The sequence below is a fragment of the Chrysemys picta genome, chromosome 19, assembly GCF_011386835.1.
Source record: "Chrysemys picta bellii isolate R12L10 chromosome 19, ASM1138683v2, whole genome shotgun sequence".
Classification (NCBI taxonomy): domain Eukaryota; kingdom Metazoa; phylum Chordata; order Testudines; family Emydidae; genus Chrysemys; species Chrysemys picta.
This window is the reverse complement of record NC_088809.1, coordinates 16,951,350-16,971,641: the sequence shown is the minus strand read 5'-3', so window position 1 is coordinate 16,971,641 and position 20,292 is coordinate 16,951,350. Positions and strand designations below refer to the sequence as shown.

Below are 20,292 nucleotides of genomic sequence, written 5' to 3'. Positions count from 1 at the left end.
CCCTCCCCTATACCTCCCACCTGCCTATTTCAAGTTAAAAAATGGTTTCTTTGCACTTCCTGCATCATGCAAGCACATTGTGTTAACACACACCCTAAAGTAAATATACCAAATAGAGTAGATGAAAACAGTAACTATTGAGGCATTTAGGACTTGTTTCTAGAGGAGAAATAAGCACTGAACATACCAGAAAATTCCATGGATCAAGCAAACACTAAGAATCTGATCTAAAAAAGTGTCTTAATTGATGCAACATATAAAAGAAGATACTTTCTGGATTACCGGACATGCAGACTATGCTAAGATGTGTTTTCAGATTGGTGGAAGTTTTGGAATGGATCATATGAATCATTTCCTACATACATGTAGTTACATATGGGATTGCAGTTCTAACAAACCAATGTCATACATCTAGTCAAACAGAACATTTTGGATAGTCAGGCAGGACCTTTGGGGCATGGATGCACCCTACATTCAGGGTTTTATTAGAATTCTTAATTGTTTTTATTATTTTGAAAGTTAACTTTCTATAATCCAGAGGAAAGAATATATGGAAAGCGATAAACCTCTCTCATCAAAAAGAACTATGAGTACTTGTGGCACCTTAGAGACTAAAATTTATTTGGGCATAAGCTTTTGTGGGCTAAAACCCATTTCATGCATCCAATGAAGTGGGTTTTAGCCCACGAAAGCTTATGCCCAAATAAATTTTAGTCTAAGGTGCCACAAGTACTCATCATTCTTTTTGATGATTAAGACTAACATGGCTACCATTCGGAAACTCTCTCTATTATGAAGTTGCACACATGTATGACAGCAGTTGAGTAGATCTCCCCAGTCCAATCAGACAAAAAACCTTCCAAAACGTGTGGGTAGGAAGGGAGAGCACTGAATAGTCTATTTTAAAGATGCAACATATTGACACCAAAATAGTGACAAAAAGATTCCCATGATAAATCAAAAGCGGCAAGGAAATTGAAAAGAGATTGTTTACAAGAGTGTGTCTACTTTTTTAGAAAGAAAACCTACATATATTTCTACATACCTGTGCATTTACATTGGCACCAAACTCTAGAAGGCACTGTACCACCTCTTCCAGCCCCCAGCAAGCTGCCAAATGCAGAGGTGTCTGTCCATCACGAGCTTCCTCTTCTCCTTCTCCATTAGCACCTGGCTGTCTAGGACTATTTACATCACAACCACTAAGAGGAAAGCAGCAACATATCATATTTCCATGGATGAACTGATACTAACAGCTCCAAACCAATATGGAAAGCTCTTTCCTTACAAGACCTTCACTAGCAGCTATTGTGAATATGTTAAACCTCTTGCAAGAGTTCATTTTACCCTCATCTATGGTCACAGTAGCATCGTTAACACTAGCGAGAATTTACACATTAACATGCATCTTGGGGAAAAGCACTTTTACTACAAAAGTGTTAAACTTTTCATTGTTAGACTACTGAAGGAAACTGAAGTCACTTAAATAGTGTAACTGACATTTCAAAACAGCACTGTGTGAGCTCCCATGCAGTGTGTACCTGGTCGCTTTTGTCAGTGCTTCATAAATGAAGCCTGTTCCACACTAAAGAGTAAAATCTAATAAAAAAAAAAAGACTGAGTTTAATGAGAATGATCAATCCATTAAGATTAATGAAGGGTGCATACCCACTGTTAGTGCAAAAGAAAAGATGTATATTTACCCTCTGCTGGTACACCTATGCTTTGTTTGCAGATGTTAAAAGCATCTTTCTGGAGTACATTAAAAAGTTACCCAACTGATGTGTTGGTTAATGCTGAAGACAGCACCACCCTTCAGTATGATGGACAGTGCTGTCTGAAGGTTCTAAACAAGGAAGATGTGGTGCATAAACATTTAAAAAAAGTTTCCTTTGCAGTGCAATAAGATGAGTGAGAATCTTTTATTGGATTAACTTCTGTTGAGGGTGAGGGGGGGAAGAAGAAACAAACAGACACAGACCGAGACACTTCTGAGCTACACCAACCTGAAGAACTCTGGGTAGCTCAAAAACTTGTCTGTCTCACCAACAGAAGTTGGTCCAATAAAAGATACTGCCTCACCCACTTGGTCTAAAGTCCCGGGACCAACATGGCTACACCACTTTGTAAAACAGACTCATATCTGACCTGCGAATAAGGAAGCATGCTATTTGTTCACTGTTTTCATCAATAGATCTGTGCAGAAGTGTCTGTAAGCATCCACCTGGTCCTGGACCCCAGCAAGTTGCATCACAGCCATGTCTTACCTGAATTAAGAATGAAGCACAATAAGCTAAGATGCCTGCATCTCCGTTATACATTCACTTGGCTATTTTTTATTTTTAAAAGAGCAGCAATGAAACACCTCCCTTCCACCATGATAGTAACACTGCAATTTAGGGTTTTTTTTATTTCTTTTTATTCCTTCAGTAGTTCTTGGCTTTTGTAATCTATGCCCCTTGTGAAAAGGTAGATTAGGAACTACTGTCTCTAGTCCTGTGAAATATTTTTATGAGATTGCAATAAGGGGAACAAGTTTCAAATGTGTTTGGGACCAGATTGGTCATCCATTCAGTAAGTGCAAGGTGGTTTGTAGCTCCAGCTCATCAGATCCATGGTAACTCTCACCACACACAGCAGTAAGTGGGAGAACCAGTACATCCAATACCACCTTCCTATAACCCTGTTCACAGGGAAAAATCCATTGTACATCAAACTTTAGCCATGCTTAATGAAAAGGGACCTAGAGCAGGACGAGGAACCAAATGCAAGTTGCATTCTTCTAGGCAAGAATGGAATAATTAATTCAATTAAAAATCATTCAGAATTATAAATACAACGTTGCCAGAGGACACTCATTCTTTACAGAGTTAAGACATCACCCGGCCCCAACTCTTTCATGCACATGGAAAGTAAAGTAATCTACAACTGTCTGAACTTAAATTGCTATATCCAACCCCGTTTGTTTGCCAACAAGATGTTCTGGAAATTTTCTGGAACAGAAAAAAAAAAAAACAAAAAAAAAAACACCCACCTTGAAGCCAGAGTTTCAAAGGAGCTTAAAAAGTAAAAGACTGGGGGGAAGCTGGCCAGCCAGTTCTCTCAGAGGTATTTTGAGATATATTAACTGTTCATAAACTTTCACTAAGAAGCAAGAAAGCCTTTTTAACACCACAGGAACATACCTAAGCTAAAATTAAAGTAAGCTCACTGGAATAATGTAGCCTTGCTATGAATAATGTAGTTGCACTTCCTTTTGTTAAGGGGTTAGTAACTTTGGCTATAAAAATTGCTTCAAGTTGGAGTTTGACATGTGAGGTGATTTTTAAATTAAATGGCTATTATGATTTATTACAAGTGATCTGCTTGCTAAGTAATATCTGTAGCAAAAGTGATCCAGTTATGCAACTACAAAGGTGTCTAAAGAATAGTTATGGCAATTGAGACAACTTGGAGACATTGCTATTTAACAACTGGCCGCACATAAACCTCACAGAACCTTTACCTAACTTCACACAAAGCCAGCAACAAGACTGGCATAAAAACTGGTCTAAAGTTCCCCATCATATTATTGGGTCAGTAATCAGTAACAAATTGACTTACAAGAATAATTCTAAAAAAGCTGCAGTCGAATATTCCCAATATATCCTCAAATTCCATGCACACTTAGGGCACTGTTTCCCCCCTCCCCCAGAAAATAAAAAACAGGACTAATTAAATTTCAGTGACAAAGTAAATACCATTTTACCATGCATTTCAGATTAATATGTACTTGGAATCTTGCTCTGCTATGCAACCATGAACACAAGAGTCAATGCTTAAATTTCAGAAAGTCACATCCCATAATCTGAAGGAGGTGGATAGAAAATTTTAGAAAGGAGTACAGTTTAAATTTTCAAATGTAAGGGCCTAAAAAGTGACTTTACTTTCCCCGATAGAGTGAGCACCCCCAACTTTAAGGGAAGCTAATGAGTTTGAGGTGTCAATACCTTTGATGGTCAGACCACTTACATCAGAGTTTTAAAAATTTTACCTTTCCAGTTTTGACCCATATATTTATGTTTATTTTACCTTCATATGCTGGAATGCTTAGAACAAGCTTTTAGATCCTTCCAGATAAGTTGCATTGGATTTTAGTAGTGCTGTACTACAGATATATTAACTAATACTCACTGCCATTTCATCATATGCCTTATGTTTAGGTCATTCTCTACAGTAATAGCTAAGTATTTACTTATTTGAAAGTTAGTCTTCCCATCTTAATATAGTATGTATGTATTGGTCCCACACAAAAATCCTAGGCTTAAAAAGAAGCACTCTTATGGAGAAGAGTTATGAAGCCAAAATTTCTCAGCTTGTCAGCTTTTTAAAAAAAAAAAAAAAACCCTCTGATTTAGAGTTACTGACAGTTCCCCCCTTTTTTCTATTTACAGGGTCCCCTGCGGAAGTAACCACTGAAATACCCTCATGTCTCCAACAAAGAGGACCCAATAGTAGTAAGAGCATTGCTGGATCACCTAATGGCTGCATGAGTTTTTTTTTCCCCCTCCCCCCAGACAAAAGTTGAAGCCTGTAAGCTTTATAAAAAACACCAAGTGTGTTAAAAACCAAATTCAGCAGTAAGAGTTACATGGAGGGTACATATAAGCTTTAGTGTAGCTTTACAGACTAGATCCCATACAGAAAAGTTAGCATGTGGTCCAGCAAATACTTAATTCCTGCCATAATACTATATTTTTGTTGGTTCTTTACATTTTCCAACAAGTTCTCAAGGAACCTAAAAAAACCACTAGGGAGGGTAAAGGATGATAGAGATTCAAGAGTCATGAAAGTTTAAAAACTGCACTGGGAAGTGTGTGTTGGCGGGGAGCATTTAAGTTTTCACTAGGAAAAAAAAAAAAAAAAAAGCCACACAAGAGTTTAAAGAAGTCTTCCAAAAAAAAGTTTAAAAGCCCACTTTGGATATGGTAGACTGGTACCAGATTTGACAATGCTACAGAAGCCCATGTTGCTATTGATTCCTACATCATTAGCGTAGGAGAAATTAATTTGGCTTCTCCATAGCATTTGATTATTAGTGAGCCACAAAATCTGACAAACTAAAAAATTGAAGGGTACAGTGAAAATGCTAGTCTTACCAGAGTCGATGCAATATCTTCCAAATTATTTTCCAGGGCAAGCCATAGCGGAGGATTCCCTTTCTCATCTGGCACGGACATGTCTGCCCCTCTGGTACAAATAGCATCAACCACAAGCGGAAGCTGGTTTTTTATAGCTAGCTGAAGAGCAGTCTCTCCATCCTGAGTTCTGTAATATGTACAGTTGCTGTATAAGGTCTATTGTTGTCACCTCATTAAAAAGAGAGCTTCTGTTGCAGTGATCTATTGGCAGACCAATCAGTATCAGCTCTTGATTCATATACTTGGGTTTTAAACTCCTTGGTTAGAAAGAGTGTCTCGTATAAGACACGTTGGACGGGCACGTCACCACATTTAGTCACTAGCCACAAGCTTAATGTGTCTTTTTGTTTCTATTTTTCCTCCAACAGTTAACACTGCCATAAGGTTAAAGCTGCTGTATTAATGGACAGCATCAAGATGCGGTTCAGCATGTCTGTTTCCGGTGCAATTAGGTAACATCTGTTGAAACCAAAGATGGCTTTTTAGGGCAGTTACTGCCAGGGAGGAGCATGAAGTCATCCATAATGAACCACTACTTCAGAGCAAAGGTGAACTAGAGGCAATGGACTATGACAGGGAGGTTTGGCATTAGTCCAACGGTGTCACTCAGCCTATTGACTGGCTCCCACCAATGAGGTGTTATTACATTTAATTTTATGTTTCTAGCCATAATATTTGGAAGAATGCCTTCCAAGGATGAATCAAGTGTAAACCAATGCTAAGCTATCTTTGAGTCTGCAGACAACAGCAGCTCTAAAGACCTGAGGTGCTTCCATTCCTCTTACTGGGGTGAGAATTTTGAAACCTATTGCTGAAAATTGGATTCTCAGATTTAAGGATGCACATGATTTTGTAAAGTTACTAGACCTGGGCACCTATAAAAGACAAGTTTCAAAAGAGAGCAGATCTAGCACTGAAAGAATTTCATGTCACTCCCTCCCCATACCACTACGCTGAGTGATTCAGAATACAAACACCAATAGTAACTAAAAAGTTGAGTTACTGCTAGGGCCATGTTCTAACCCTTGATCTTTGGGCAAGCCTCCCTTTGCTATCTGTAGGAAATCTGACATGGATAGAAGATAGTATGTGTGTTACCAACTTTGTAGGTGGTCCATCAACCATAATTAAAAACTCATTTTGGGACAAGTTATATCCCTCCCAATATCTTTGATTTGAGATCAAGAATTAGGCACTTTAACTCTTGAGCTGTTCATTTAGAGGCAGTTTAAGTCAACCACTTTTCCTATGTATTCTTCCAATTCAGAGCTACAGCAACTGATACACACCCCACCACACACAAAAACCACACACACTTACCTGACATTTATATCTGCTTGATGTTCCAGCAAGAAGAGAGCACTCTTGCTATCCTGTCTCTGTATTGCCATATGTAACAGAGTCTGTCCGTCTGACATGGTGTCATTGATGGATGCACCAGACCCAAGTAGCTGAGCTGCTATGGTGTGCATGCCTGCGAAGTGACAACTTGTTAATATTTATCCCTTCAGAAACGGAGTTACAATAAGGATCCTCTGTAAAGTTTTACTCATGAAGACATTACTATCAAAGCCTTTCCGTTTTTAATATACTGAAAAAGTTAACCTAAAACTTTCAAGTTGCTTCAAATTGAAGTAACGATCTTTAAATACATTTTGATATAAAGCAATAGGTAAAAATCTCAGTCTCTACCTGTAAACCATCACTAGCTAATTTTAACATTAGTACAATTATCTTCACAAGTAGGTGAGGTGGTTAATTTTTTCCACCAGCCACACTGCTAATGCCCCTGTTTAAGGTTGTTTGTCAGTCTTAAATGGAAAGTGGATTTAGTATTCATTAAGATTAGAACACTTGGAGCCAGGCATAGCACAGTGGCTTCCAGCATTGCTCTGATACTTCTTTAGCTTGACCATCATCACCATGGCTAGTCTAACGCTAGGCCTCTCCTGATCAGTGTGACAACTGCTGAACTGCAATGGATTTGTGTTGTGCATAAAAATGTAGCTAGAATGAGACCACTGTTTTTCCTCTTCTAACTGAAGACAGGATTTGAATTTGGCTAACACGTTAGTGCACCAGCTTTACATCTTACTGACATTTCGTCTTTGGCACTCATCTAATCCTAAGTGTCCATCTCTATAGTATTTAGGTGCCTAACCTATCGCATTGCCATAGTTCCAGAACTGCACTTAAAAATGCCAAGCTAGAATAAAGATACATAGCCATAAGATTCAATCACCCTTTTGCTTTTAAGATAATTAAACTGATCCAAAATAGGACAATAGAATGCATAAATCTCCCAGCTATTACATGGATCTGAAGTAGCTGTGTACCAAAATGTCTGACTGCAAGGAAAATTAAGCATACTGGCTTGTCTTTCATAAAGTTCAGATCTCACTTACACAGCCAGAAAGCGATCCTACAGTACATGGAGGCCACACAAACTAAGTGATGGCTAGATACAAGTGTCAGAGCAAGGAGTTATGACTTGTCTGAGTCATTTAAGTGGAAAGTAACTTTGGAGAAATAGGGAAAGGAACATATCCCCACCCCTAGATTGAGGAAAGGGTAAATTTTCCTTTTACATGTAGAACACTATATAGTCTTTCTATCTGCTGGCTCATTATTCTCAGTGTATTAAGCAATCCAAAAGACAAATCTGTCACAAAGTAGATACAAGGCTTTAAAAAAGTGGCTATAAAAAAAAACTGAACCCTAAGTGTTCCATGTGCAAAGTTCAGAGAACTACAGTGAATTTCCATTAGTCCCCCTGATTAATTAAGATTTTATTTCCTCTAGTTTAACAAGGTTTCTAAAAAACCTGAAGGACATACTTTAAGTCTCTGAAGCCTGAGTTGGACAGTAATGTTACTGATTTTTCACCCAAATTTTGGGCCACTCAAGTAAATGACCATACTTCTTATTTTAAGAAAACCCAATAGGTTTATTCCCCTTAATAAATTAGGTTAGCGTAAGTGTAAATGCAAGGCTGTCTGTTACATAAAAGGCAGTGTAGTGCAAGATATCCATGCATGTGTACACATACGGTTAATGATCAGTTCAAGAATTAAACCGAAGCACTAAACTGCTTTTACTTTCAGCACTTCGTTCTCTATTTGTTTTTTCTGTCTTCTTGTCCCAATGTTAACCCTGATACTTACTCAGAAAAGTGAAATGTTTTGAACCTTTCTACCCACTTTTAATTTTAAACAAAAACACAGAGAGCCTTGACTATACAGTAGTTCCATAAACAGAAAAAAGTGATGTTCAATATGGTTCCCCTCCTGACTTGTGTGTAGGATGCACACTAAGTCTTTCACAACTGTTTTCCCTACACAGACTAAGAATTTATAAACCCTTACCAGTCCATAATGCTAGTCCCAATACGGTCTGGTCTCTGGAGTCCTTGAGACTGAAGTCAGGAATGATTTGCAAGTTGTTGGTAGCATGAAGGGCATTAGCTGAAAGACAACACCATAGAATTAACCAAATGTTAAACAAGTGTTCCTGTAATTCTAAGCATCAATGTTACCTTGAAAATGCGATCTCAAAACCTGTTTATTATACTTGGATTTCAATAAACCCAAATGACCATGTCACTTTTTGGAAGCGTTAATTTTCTCCACTTTATGTAGCTCTTAGGATGTTTAAGGGAAATTTGTTGGCACGGCTCAATGCTAGACAGCCTTCACCCATAATATATATAAAAAATTTTTTACATACATATTATATATATATATACACACACACACACACATCAATAACTTTCCAGGATTTTAATCAAGTCCTGCCTTCCAAGGAAGAGCAGAAATATCATGTATTTGCTGCAATTAGACATCTAGACATAAGGACAGTGGATGGATAAGTGGTTACAAAGATCCTAGGCTTGAGTCCTGCCATCCACCTAAACTGAATATTTTTTCCTTAGTGATAAGAGTTTACAATTTTCTATTGTCAGTCTGAAACACAGGGCTAGAAAGAAACTGAAGGAGTTAGTATTTGTGTGAGAGTGTCTTGTGCCTCCCCCATTCTAAGTCCAGCCTCTAAGACTACAGATCTATACTGGCACTGCCTTTACACATCAGGGGAGTAGATTAAATTATGGAAGAATGCAGAACTAGAAAAATGTTCCAGAGTCTCAGCTTGTGCTAAACAAGCAACTGAGAAGTTACTCTTGGAAAAGAGTAAATCTAAATCTAACTCAGTCTATGGGAGACAGATAAGACTCATACGATACATAGCTTGCCATGGTATGAAAGTTGTGTAATCACGCCATCCAGTAGTAGTGATACAGCTTGAACAAAAGCCTACCTTTTTGCTCCAGTATGACTGATACCACATCAGGGTGGTTATATGCTATAGCCATATGAAGGGGAGTTTGCAGATACACATTCTCTGATGCAGGTGGTGAGGATGCATCCTTCTGACTAGGCACTGCTTCTTCAGTCTGGATATTCGGATTGGCTCCTTGTTGCAGAAGCTCTGCCGTAAGGTTTGATAGGCCATGCCGACAAGATGTATGCAATGGAGTTTCTCCCTTTAACAGAAATTAAAAGTTTAGGTGTTCCGAAAAACCAGGAAGCCCCCCAATTAGAGTGGTGTATAGCAGCCTCCAAGACGGTTTTTGTTTATTGTGTACTAGTAAACACTATGCTCAGCTAGCCTATTTTTAACTGAATTTCAGCATCAGCATTTCTAAACATGGACTGATACAGGCATCATTGGGAGATAAGTGTTAACACATCACTGCAGGATGTAATGCCATGGGAACAGAGAACAATTATCTGTTCACCATAATATGGTCACCACCACTCTAGCATTAGAGATTTTCATCAATGGGCAGGAAAAAAGCGCGTTTGGTGGGGTTAGTTATACCTGGATTCGGTTTATCGCAATATAAAACAACCCTAACTTCTTACCCATTTGTTTCTATGGTTCACTTTTGCCCCATGGGTTGCCAGGAAGAGAGCAGCTGCCTCATTTTCTGCTCCAGCTGCTCTCTGCAATAAGCAATTTCCTAAAAGGCAATATGAAAATGCATGCAGAGTTAAAGTACTATCCACCGATTTAAAGTTATAATTTGAAACATCTAGTATCCTTCCCCAAGAGATTTAGAACTCGAAAGACCAGTAGCAGAGATGCTGCTTATTGAACGATAGGCATGTCTGATCAGCCCCTTCAACATTACATTTCATATCACCACAGAATAAGCCACACATTTTGGAAAGGAAGGGAGGACAACTCCAGGACTTGAACAGCATGGAATATTCCTGACTTCACAGAAAGCCTCAGGATTTTCCACCCATTCTATAAGCCTCCTCCACCCCCCGTGACAGCATCTGTAATTCTCATCAGGGAGAGTATACATAATTTTGAAAGGAGTTCATTTAGCCATTTATGTTTTAAGTTATTTTAGGTTACATGTGCAGCTATGAGTCAGAATGCTAGACAATATATAGTAAGGTTCAGAGTCCTTAGGAGGATAGACTTGGAAGGCACAGTGATTTTGGACCAATTCTATCCTGTTAAGGTAACAAAAATAGGGCCAGTGGCAGTTCAGACCTCAGTAGAACAAAAAACCAAAAACCATCACCACACCCACCCACCTTACTTTGAAGCAAGATGACAGATGAATTCATGTAGGCTAGGTCCATCAATGGCTATTAGCCAGGAACGGTGTCCCTAGCCTCTGGTTTGCCAGAAACTGGGAATCAGCAACTGGATGAATCACATGATGATCACCCGTTCTGTTCATTCCCTCTGGGGCACCTGGCACTAGCCACTGTCAGAAGATAGGATGGACCTTTGGTCTGACCCAATGGGGTCATTATGTTCTTATTAAATGAGCTTTTATGCCAAATTTCTACATTTGTGACCTTGTCATGCAAACCTTTTGCCTAAATATGAATACAAACCTCTGTTTTACCTGTTACTGTGTCAGGTGCATCTGTATTGCTGCCTCGCTGAATTAGTCTTGCTGCAAAGCTATTGTCATCAAAGGAGGTTCCATTTACAACAGGGACATCGTCAAAAGGATTTATGGACAGGTCAGAAGACACTTTGATATACTGAACTGCAAGCCACAGAGCTGTGCTTCCCTCATGATCCTTCAATTCTAAGTCTAATCTAACAAATAAAAAGTTAGATTTTTAGATAGCCCCTTATTTGTGCCTCTTAAAAAACCCCTGCACCAAGGAACACCTTCCAAGAATCTGATAAGCAAGACTCCATTAAAAAGAATCACCATTACATAGTTCTATGAACACAACTGCTAAGGTCTTACTAAGACCACTATTCCTTAGATCTGTATTTATAGGCCTTTAAACCCAATGGTGAAGTTAAACCCACAAGGGAAGAAAATTCTGAGGCTGTAGTGAAGCTTGTCTTATGACCACTCTAAGATAGTCACTTAAAAGAGGCAAGTTTCTGTTGGAGATATAGCACTAAAGACTCTCAGTTGTAGATTCTATACACATGTACGTACACATTTTACCTAGCGCATGCACGAAGGGATTGCTCTCCCTAAGGCATCTGAAGTGCCTTATTCATCTCCCAAGAAGGTTAATGGGAGTCACTCCCCATAGAGTTGAACTGGATCCAAGAAGTATTTCAGACTAGCTATTTCAGGAGCCTGATAATTGCTCATCCATTTTGCAATTCTAGTTCAGAGTAGTACTGCTTTATTTTACCTACCCCCAAAGACATTGCTGTGCACTTCACTTCCTTGCAAACTAAGGTAGCATGGGGCGGGGGGAGGAAAAAGGGGTCTTTTGCCTCATCTATACCAAGCCAGAAGACCAGCTTCCTCAGCAATACAAGTTTTCATGTGAAAATCTAATAGCTAGCTCTTACATAGCTCTTTTCATCAGTAGACCTCCATAATGCTTTCCAAAAAGGAGGTCAGTAACAGTATCCCCATTTTTACAGCAGGGAAAAATGGAGGCACAGAAAAGGTGAAGTGACTTGCCCAAGGTCACCCAGCAGCAAAGCTAGAAATAGAACCAAGGTGACATAGGACACACTACTTCATGCAGACTTACACGATGTTACATCCACAGAATCTAGCAGCTGAGGAATGCTGAGTGGCTAGGATTATTGTTTAACAAAAGAACTAGCTTACAGCTATACATTCCTCTCCACTGTACGCTGTGTTTTGGAATACTGTATTCAAATTAAAAAACGAGACTTACTGTTTGCACTGGAGAAGCTGACTGAATACAGGATCATTCCTAACAACAATTGATGCATGTAATGGGGTCCTGCAGAGAGAGAGAGTCAATTACAATTAGGAAGTAGTTGCAAGCTGGTGAAAGACATTTTTCTGACATCGAGATTTCATTTTACATTCCCATACAAGTTGAGACTCAGGTCAGACTTTGACAGTCAGTGGGCAGGTGGTGGAGGAGCAAAGGCCAAGTACAAATCTGTCAACAGAAACGGGGGGGGACACCAGAAGCCTGTTTGGACTGGTGCAGACCCAAACAGTTTAGCTCTATGTAAATCTTAAGCAGCACCCTAAAGATTTAACTTCTCCCAATGGTAGATCACTCAGATCTAGCAGTCTTGCACATTCCACAGCCTACTACTTTTCTTCGATATGACATTTGTTACTCTACCAAAAAAAAAAAAAAAAAAAAAAAATACAATGAAAGTTTCAAAATGTTTTGTATATGGGACTCAAGTGTGGCTGTGTCTAGAGTATCTAGCAAAAACTCTGTGTCATCTTAGCTTGCTATCCAGGGGATTCCAACACTTTGTGACAACTGTTGGCTGTGATGTCTCCCCTCTTATTTCCATTGCTTAACTATATATTGCTGATCAGTAAAGCGTACAATTGTTCTCCATGTATTTCACCAGCCGGTTCCCTCCACCTCATTTCCAAGGCATTGCCTTCAGTACAGTAATGCCTGACAGAAGAATGCCATTTACTAAAATACCACTGGCTGCAAGTTAAAATGAAGGTATTTGCAGGTCTCCCATTGAAATAATCTAGCTTGATTTTTTGGTTTGAGACATCTTTGTCTACTCCCATGACGGTACAGAGACTTCTGAATAAGTTGCAGCACACTGATTAGATAGAAGTGGTTACCAAAGCTAGACATTGCTACCAATATATTCACCTTCCTTTGCAGTCTTGCATGTTTGGATTGGCTCCAGCCTGTAAGAGGGACTCTGCAATCTGTGCCATCTCTGACATCACATCTGGCAAGTGCTTCTTGGGGCTGTACGATGCAACAAGGTGTAGAGGAGTCTCCTGGTCTCCCAGTGTAGCAGCATTCACACGGGCACCATTTTTAATGAGAAAATTGGCAGAAAACTTATCTCCTTTTGGGATGTGCAAAAGGAAGAGATTACACATCTGATTTTAAGATTTGTTATATGCTCTACATAGGCTGTTTTCAGTTAGTTCCATAGGCATCATGAAATGCATTCTTATACAAGTGTTGGTCGATATTAAGTTCCTCCCTGCTAGAAGCCAACAGCTGCAATGTACACCATAAAGCTTATGTCAGGCTGGCCCCTCCAAAAGATACATTTCCCCCTTATTAATGGGCTTCCTTAGAAAGCCAGTGTTTGCTATTTAAAGATTAACTTAACTCTGTTTGAGCTAGGATGGAAGTACTTGGCTAAAATATTTTAAAGCATACCGGAGTGAGTTCTTTAGTCCCTATGCCAAAACTGTAGCTTTTCAGTTAGGGAAAAGGTTCTCCCTGTTGTCCTGCTATGGGACTAGAGCCTTTACAGAGTCATAGGACAATAGCAACAGATAGGAGCTTGTTTACACAAGTTAAAGCTGGTTCTATAAAGTAGTAGGAAAGTCTCATTCTAACTATTCTTAAGCTTTTCAGAGTGTAAGTCTGTATGACAGAGGCTATACCTATAGGTCATTTTGGTTCAAACTTCCCTCTAGTTCAGAAGCTATCAGCCTGGGTGACATCAACAGATGTCAGGGGTCGCAACCATCATGTTACTAAACAAGAGGGTCTGGGTATGTGGAACAGCTTATGCCATTGCTATAGTTATTTTTTTTAGAGATATTTACATTACACTAGTGCCTACAGAAATCAGGGCCCTATCATGGTAGGTACTGTACATCAACATTTTAAGAGACATTTCCTGCCCCTCAAAGGCTCTAAAGTCTACCCAGACAAGCCAGAGGAGAGTCGTATTCTCCCCATTTTACAGCGAGATGAAGCATCTATGGGAGACCTGGGAATTGACCCATAAATGCTAGGTCCCAGTCCAGTGCCTTAAAGCCATCCTTCCTTCCCCGGCCATCCCTGGTTAAGTACAAGAATGTACTGTACTTCCATAAGTTACTGGTCTTTCGAAGTGCAACCTTGGAGAACGCAGAGGAAAAAAAATTTAAAAGGCCTCCCAGTTTACAGGTAACAGTTTTGATATGGCAGTGAATCATACATTATCAGCATGCAGCTTTGTATGCTCTCTATAGAGAGTCCCATGAAAAGTGTAATTTTTCAGGAATCTGAAGAACTTCCCTCAGTCAGGAGAAATTGGGCTGATCCTGGAAGTACTATAAAGTCAGATCATTGGTTTGACTCTACAGTCTGTTCCCCCAGAATACAATGGAGATGTCAAACAGTAAACTACTTGATTGCATCTTCAAGTACCAGGATGTAGTTATCTGAAAGACTTTGAAAGATCAATTTCAAAGTAACTGACAAGAAACTATAACTGAAGTAATCATGTTTAAAGGCTAAATTAAGATGTTTGACAGTGGTGAAGCCCTTGAGGGTTGCCCTTCTGCAAGGTTTCCATGGTTTTATTAAATGCAACCTTCACACAGATAAAGCCAGTTCCTAGAAGGCTTAGCCTTGGCAGTGGGAGTTGAGTGTAATCAGCTCCCTTGCACTTGCATGCTTAGTATTTCCTAGGATCATGCCTGCCCCCCATCCTGTACTTTACTGGTAGAGAGTTAGTGTGACTACCTGCAATTAACCTAAGGCTAATGAAGGAAGTTTGAGCTCCTAAACTACTTCAAATGTAAATAAGCTGTTTGTATGAATACTGAGAAACGTCCCTGTGAGAAGCATTAATTTATTGTTCACCATGTGTGCATGCAAGCAGCAACAGCAGCATTCTACTGCAGCCGGTCAGAGCAAAGAAATAAATGCCTACAACAAAAGACTACGTAACATACAATGAGGCCACTAGGGTTTATACCAGAGATTCATGCAGCCCTCTCTGGTCAGGGAAAGATGTAAGCCAAGAAGGTGTTTCTCCGTTCTTAAGCCTCCTGAGCATTACTGCCATGGCAACTATTTCCTATTGGGTTCTGTGAATCCTCACATGTATCCGCTTTCCTTCTCTTGTGTTGATAGCAGCTCAAGAGTTTCCAAGTGCAGTAATTGAGTTAAGTACCAATGAGGTTTTATTGCCCACTGGAACTTGGAGAAAAAAAAGTCAGTCACCTACACAGACATCTACCTACTATTGACTGTCATGAAAGACTAGGGTCCTCCTCCAACCAGCTGATAGGGAGGACTACTGTCTGCAGGAAGGGTGAGAAACTACTCTCCCTATTAACTAACTCGCTACTGTACAAATAGCTACTACACTCCTTGCAACCCTGAAGGAAAAAGAGGGAAGAGAAATTCTCTCTGCTCACCCTCTCCTAGACATCTGTATGAGCTACTGAGGTTTTAGCCAGTCTAAACGACTTATTAGGCACAGAGTATCACTCCTCCATTAAATGGAACTAGGATTCAAACATCCATGTTCTGAATTCTCCCCTCTCCCCCCAATTTTATTCACCTTGAACTAGGACAACACTGACATAGTTCCTATGAGAGAAACTAGCAGATTCATTTCAGTTGCCAACCCAGCAAGCTAGCATTTACTTCCAAAGAGAATCCTTTTCATGAAGCTTAACGCAGTCATTTCTATTCATGGTAATACATTTATATGAACCTAAACCTGGGGCTTCAACAGTCTCCTTTTGTGAAGCAATTTTTGAAACTAAAATTGAGTCATTGGCAGAAGATATGAAGAGATGCATAAAACCAGTCTCAATTAGGATATACTTCCTACTGGATGAAAGTTGCAAAAGCAAGTTATCCTATACTGTAATGGTAACTTTTGTATTCAATATCCTTACCTCTTTGGATGGCTTTGTGTAACAGACTCCAGCCTTTGTTGTCCACCATATCCACATCAGCTTTGTAATTGACTAATGTTGTTGCAATACTTTCCAATCTTCGAGAGAGGGCTAAATCTAAAGCAAGGTCTCCATTGTGATCCAGTTCATTGAGCTTCCCAGGCAGCTACAAAAAAAAAAAAAAAAAAAAAACAACCACACACAAAACCAACACAACCACAATTTAGTGGGTTGACATTAAATATATGCAAGGGAGCACTCAACCAATATGCAGCTTTAAGTTACATATTGGTTAACTATGACCTACTGTTAAAGAAAAGTTTCAATGCTAGTACTATAGCTAATTAAATCTCTTTAGAGACTTGTCTTACATACACAGAGTAAACAAAGGGACTATATCTTGAGACTGAATTAAAGAGCAAGTACATCCAAGAGCAAGTTCTCTCTAACTGGAAAGCTGATCCTGAAGTTTGTTATGAAACAATTAATTAGTTGGGAAATTTGGTCTTCAATGTTTATGAGAAGGCAGAATCTATCCATCAGGGATTCTCTACTGTCAGAGTTGTGTAAGTGGAGATACTGAAATAGATTCTCAACAGCTCTCAAGTCATATGTTTATATTGGATCTGAATCAGATAAGGAAACTAATATTTGTGACTTCAAAAGAGAGACTTAGCAGTATGTTATTTCTTCAGATGTAGTTGTTTCAAAGAAAGTGGCAAATATACAATAGAAAGGAACTGAGCATTTAACTAAAAAAGGGTGACATTAGCACCATATTCCTAATGGCAAGAAAAATACAATTTATATTACTGTGTAAAGGATATTAAAGGTACTGGATTTATACTGGTTTTATCCATGGATGTAATTTCAACAACTGTAGCTTGAATCATCATACCAGACAAGCCATACTCCATCCTCATTCCTATTAATACATGGTATTTTTATACAGCACTTTGCAAACATTAACTAGTGAATTCAGTACCTTTTGAGATAGGTAGCTAAACATTATGTGCTTTCTAAACAAAGTCTCAATATATGTTTTTTCTTTAACTTGTAGGATTTCCTTCACAGTATGTCACTCTTCAGCCCTACATTTGTCAGCCTGAGTAAGTCAAATTGACTGTTAAAGTGCCCAAGCACATACCTAGCATCAAAGTAAAGAAAAATGTGTCTAGTTCACTCCATTTCAGATAGATACAGTAAAGCTCATCATACCTGTGAATCCATTTCAATAAGATACAGGAAAACAACATCTTCTCTCTCCACTTTAATAGCTTTATGCAAAGGATATTCAGTCTTGGATTTGAACATTTTATACAACAGCTGAGCACTCATACTGCTGAAGTCTTCTTTCCGCAAGTCATCCTGTGAGTAACAAGAAGAAATCAAAGTGAAATTGGTTTGTTTCCATATTGATACTTGTACTTTTTGTTCATATTAAATGGAGTTTTGGTTGTTTGCCCTTCAGCGAAGTAACGTTGAGTATGGAACACTGAAGATAACGGATTCAAAGGCTCCATTTGGCTCTGCTTTGGAGAGGTGTGTGACATGTACAAAGAGCCCACAGGAACTGTCCTAGCAGATTTCTGCCACCCAGTGGTAATCCAACAAGTCTTTCAGTAAGTCTGGGAAGAGATAGTTGTGAATATTCTCATTTTACATCTACCTACTCTGAAATTTCAACTTTTAGTTCTAATGGAAGTTGCTTAAATTTCCATATTTACAAGAGGCACCCCAAAAATGCATTTTTACATCCTCCTCCTGAGGAGAGATAAAGGGGATGTCATAAAAAAGGACAAAGATATTACAGATTGAACTAGTAAGAGTTCCACAGTTGTTACTTGAGACCTTCCTCCAAAAAGTTGGTCTGCTTAAAACAGTCTTTGCACACCTATCTAGTTTAGCACAGTTTGATACTTGACACTTTCCATCAACTCCCACAATTGTAGAAGCAAGGAGTGTTTTAAAGAAGATACAGAAAAGGAGCGATATTTATTTATTTAATATTTGGAGAAAGCGTATTCCCCGAAATCTAAATACTGGAATACCAGAAGGGTCTTTCTAGTAACTGGGACTATTCTAGACACAGGTCCATTTGGCCAATGAAGAAGGATGGTTTTCACAGAGAGGTTTGGATCCTGTCCTCAGGATTTATGAGCAAGTCTATTTACTTGAAAGCAGAGGTGAACAGTTCACTTTTGGAAAGTAATAGTGAGCTGCCTGGTGTGTTCTAGGATGAAGTGCCACCCTGAAGTTCAGATGACAGTAGGGTATCAAGAGTTCCTCTTTACTGTTTCTAGCCCATAAATGCTGCCAACAGCTGCACTATGTGGTTAAATACAAAAGCCTTCAGCATCTAAGGTAGTGAAGATGAGCCTCTGCCAAAAATACAGTCACCATTGATGGTATTTTTGGACAGAAGATAAAATCCCAATAAATCTGATTTCCAGAAGTTACAGTAACCTTCAGTGTAAGTCTTATAAATCCCTAACATAGGAGCCTGCTGTTAGAGAAGAGACAGACTTCGTTATGAACAATCCTTTATCACTTGGTTAGACAAACTTTCATAATCTCCCCTTGGAGAGAAAAAAGTTTTTATATCAAAAATGCAAGATTTCCTATTACTCCTGTGCCGGAAAAGGAATTGGAAGCTAAGTACGTAGCTTTTCATGGTTTAGCTACTACTTCTGATGGCAATTTTAAGAGGGGAAATTTGTTTGTGTAAAGGCAAGAATCCCAAATTGTCCACAGTCCAGTGATGTGGAAACTTCAGACTGTTCAAAATTAGCTATACTGATAGCTGTCTGAACTAGTGGAACCCATTAAACTTGGCTGAAAACTGAAATGGCTTTCCAGCAAGATTCAGTAGCTAACTTCTTGCCATATTTGCATTTCTACTAAATCAGTTTCAGTGTTTTGGTACTTTGATCCTAGAAGGAAACAGACACAGGAAGATGAAAAATTCAAAGAATGGTTTGGGTTGCTTTCTACAAGTGGGCAAGCTTTCAGGGGAGAGGTTGGGTTGAAAAACAAAGACACGAAGAAGGTCCCATCTCCTCTCTTCCCCTTCTCCCTCACAAGGTATGCCTGTTCCAGGAAGACACTGGATGTGATGGAACAGGCACTCTCTTCTGGGACAGAAAAGCAATTCTTAAAACAGCGTGGGTTTAGATCCATTAACACACAATACTAGCATTTAATGGGATTCTGAAGTTTGAAAGTGCTATGTTTCAATACAATCCAACACTAAATCTAAAGTTTAAATCTTTTCAAAGTTTCAGCCTGCAGGCTACTCTTTCCCATGCCCCTTCTATTACAGTACTTACCCAGTGACTAGCTATTATTTCAGCACAGTAGTTCAATAAAGTGCTAGCATTTAGCTCCTCTGCAGTCTGATAGAAACGAATGCAGTTCCTGACGTTTACTAGTGACATGACTCCTTTTTCACACCTGCCAGAATGAAGAAATGGAGTTTGGATCAGTTTTTAGGAAAGAAAGGTCAGATTCCCATTTCCAATGAAAGCTGGTCATTCAATTACAGAAACATCTGAATGCTAACAGTGGTGAAGCAATGTCATGTTCACCAGTACTATACAAGTGCTTATTATTTATACAACTGCCTCCTTAGAAAAAGCTTCAACAGAAATGGCTTTATAAAACTGACCAACCTAAAGACTCCTGTAATAGTGTATTTCACACCACTCTGGAGAGAGCGGCACATTAAAAAGTTCCCTCCAACGTAAGGGAAGACACCCTAATCTTCCCACTGAAGTAGGCTGAAATACATTTGCTCCTGTAAGGACAATAGTTGCAACAGTCTCACATCACCAAGTTTTTGTGGGCTAAAACCCTCAAATAAATTTGTTAGTCTCTAAGGTGCCACAAGTATTCATTCTTTTTGCCGATACAGATTAACACTCTGAAACTTATCACCAAGTTTGACACTCAGTGGAGCTTGTCCAGCTTTCATGCTTAAGAATGAACGAA

General features: G+C 39.1%; 1 protein-coding gene across 3 annotated transcripts in view; it reads right to left on the bottom strand.

The window, feature by feature from the left end:
• Positions 1-20,292, bottom strand: part of ANKFY1 (ankyrin repeat and FYVE domain containing 1) — a 54,187-nt gene that overhangs the window by 13,270 nt on the left and 20,625 nt on the right. For all 3 annotated transcript variants that reach the window (XM_005284382.5, XM_042857763.2, XM_005284383.5), the window contains exons 5-17: positions 19,632-19,755; positions 17,521-17,670; positions 16,303-16,468; positions 13,304-13,508; positions 12,374-12,442; positions 11,110-11,309; positions 10,103-10,200; positions 9,495-9,720; positions 8,546-8,644; positions 6,501-6,654; positions 5,139-5,307; positions 2,149-2,267; positions 1,046-1,202 (exon numbers count right to left, since the gene is read on the bottom strand). In XM_005284382.5, the coding sequence (XP_005284439.1) occupies positions 1,046-1,202; positions 2,149-2,267; positions 5,139-5,307; positions 6,501-6,654; positions 8,546-8,644; positions 9,495-9,720; positions 10,103-10,200; positions 11,110-11,309; positions 12,374-12,442; positions 13,304-13,508; positions 16,303-16,468; positions 17,521-17,670; positions 19,632-19,755 (1,936 nt within the window). The remainder of the gene's footprint in view (positions 1-1,045; positions 1,203-2,148; positions 2,268-5,138; positions 5,308-6,500; positions 6,655-8,545; positions 8,645-9,494; positions 9,721-10,102; positions 10,201-11,109; positions 11,310-12,373; positions 12,443-13,303; positions 13,509-16,302; positions 16,469-17,520; positions 17,671-19,631; positions 19,756-20,292) is intronic.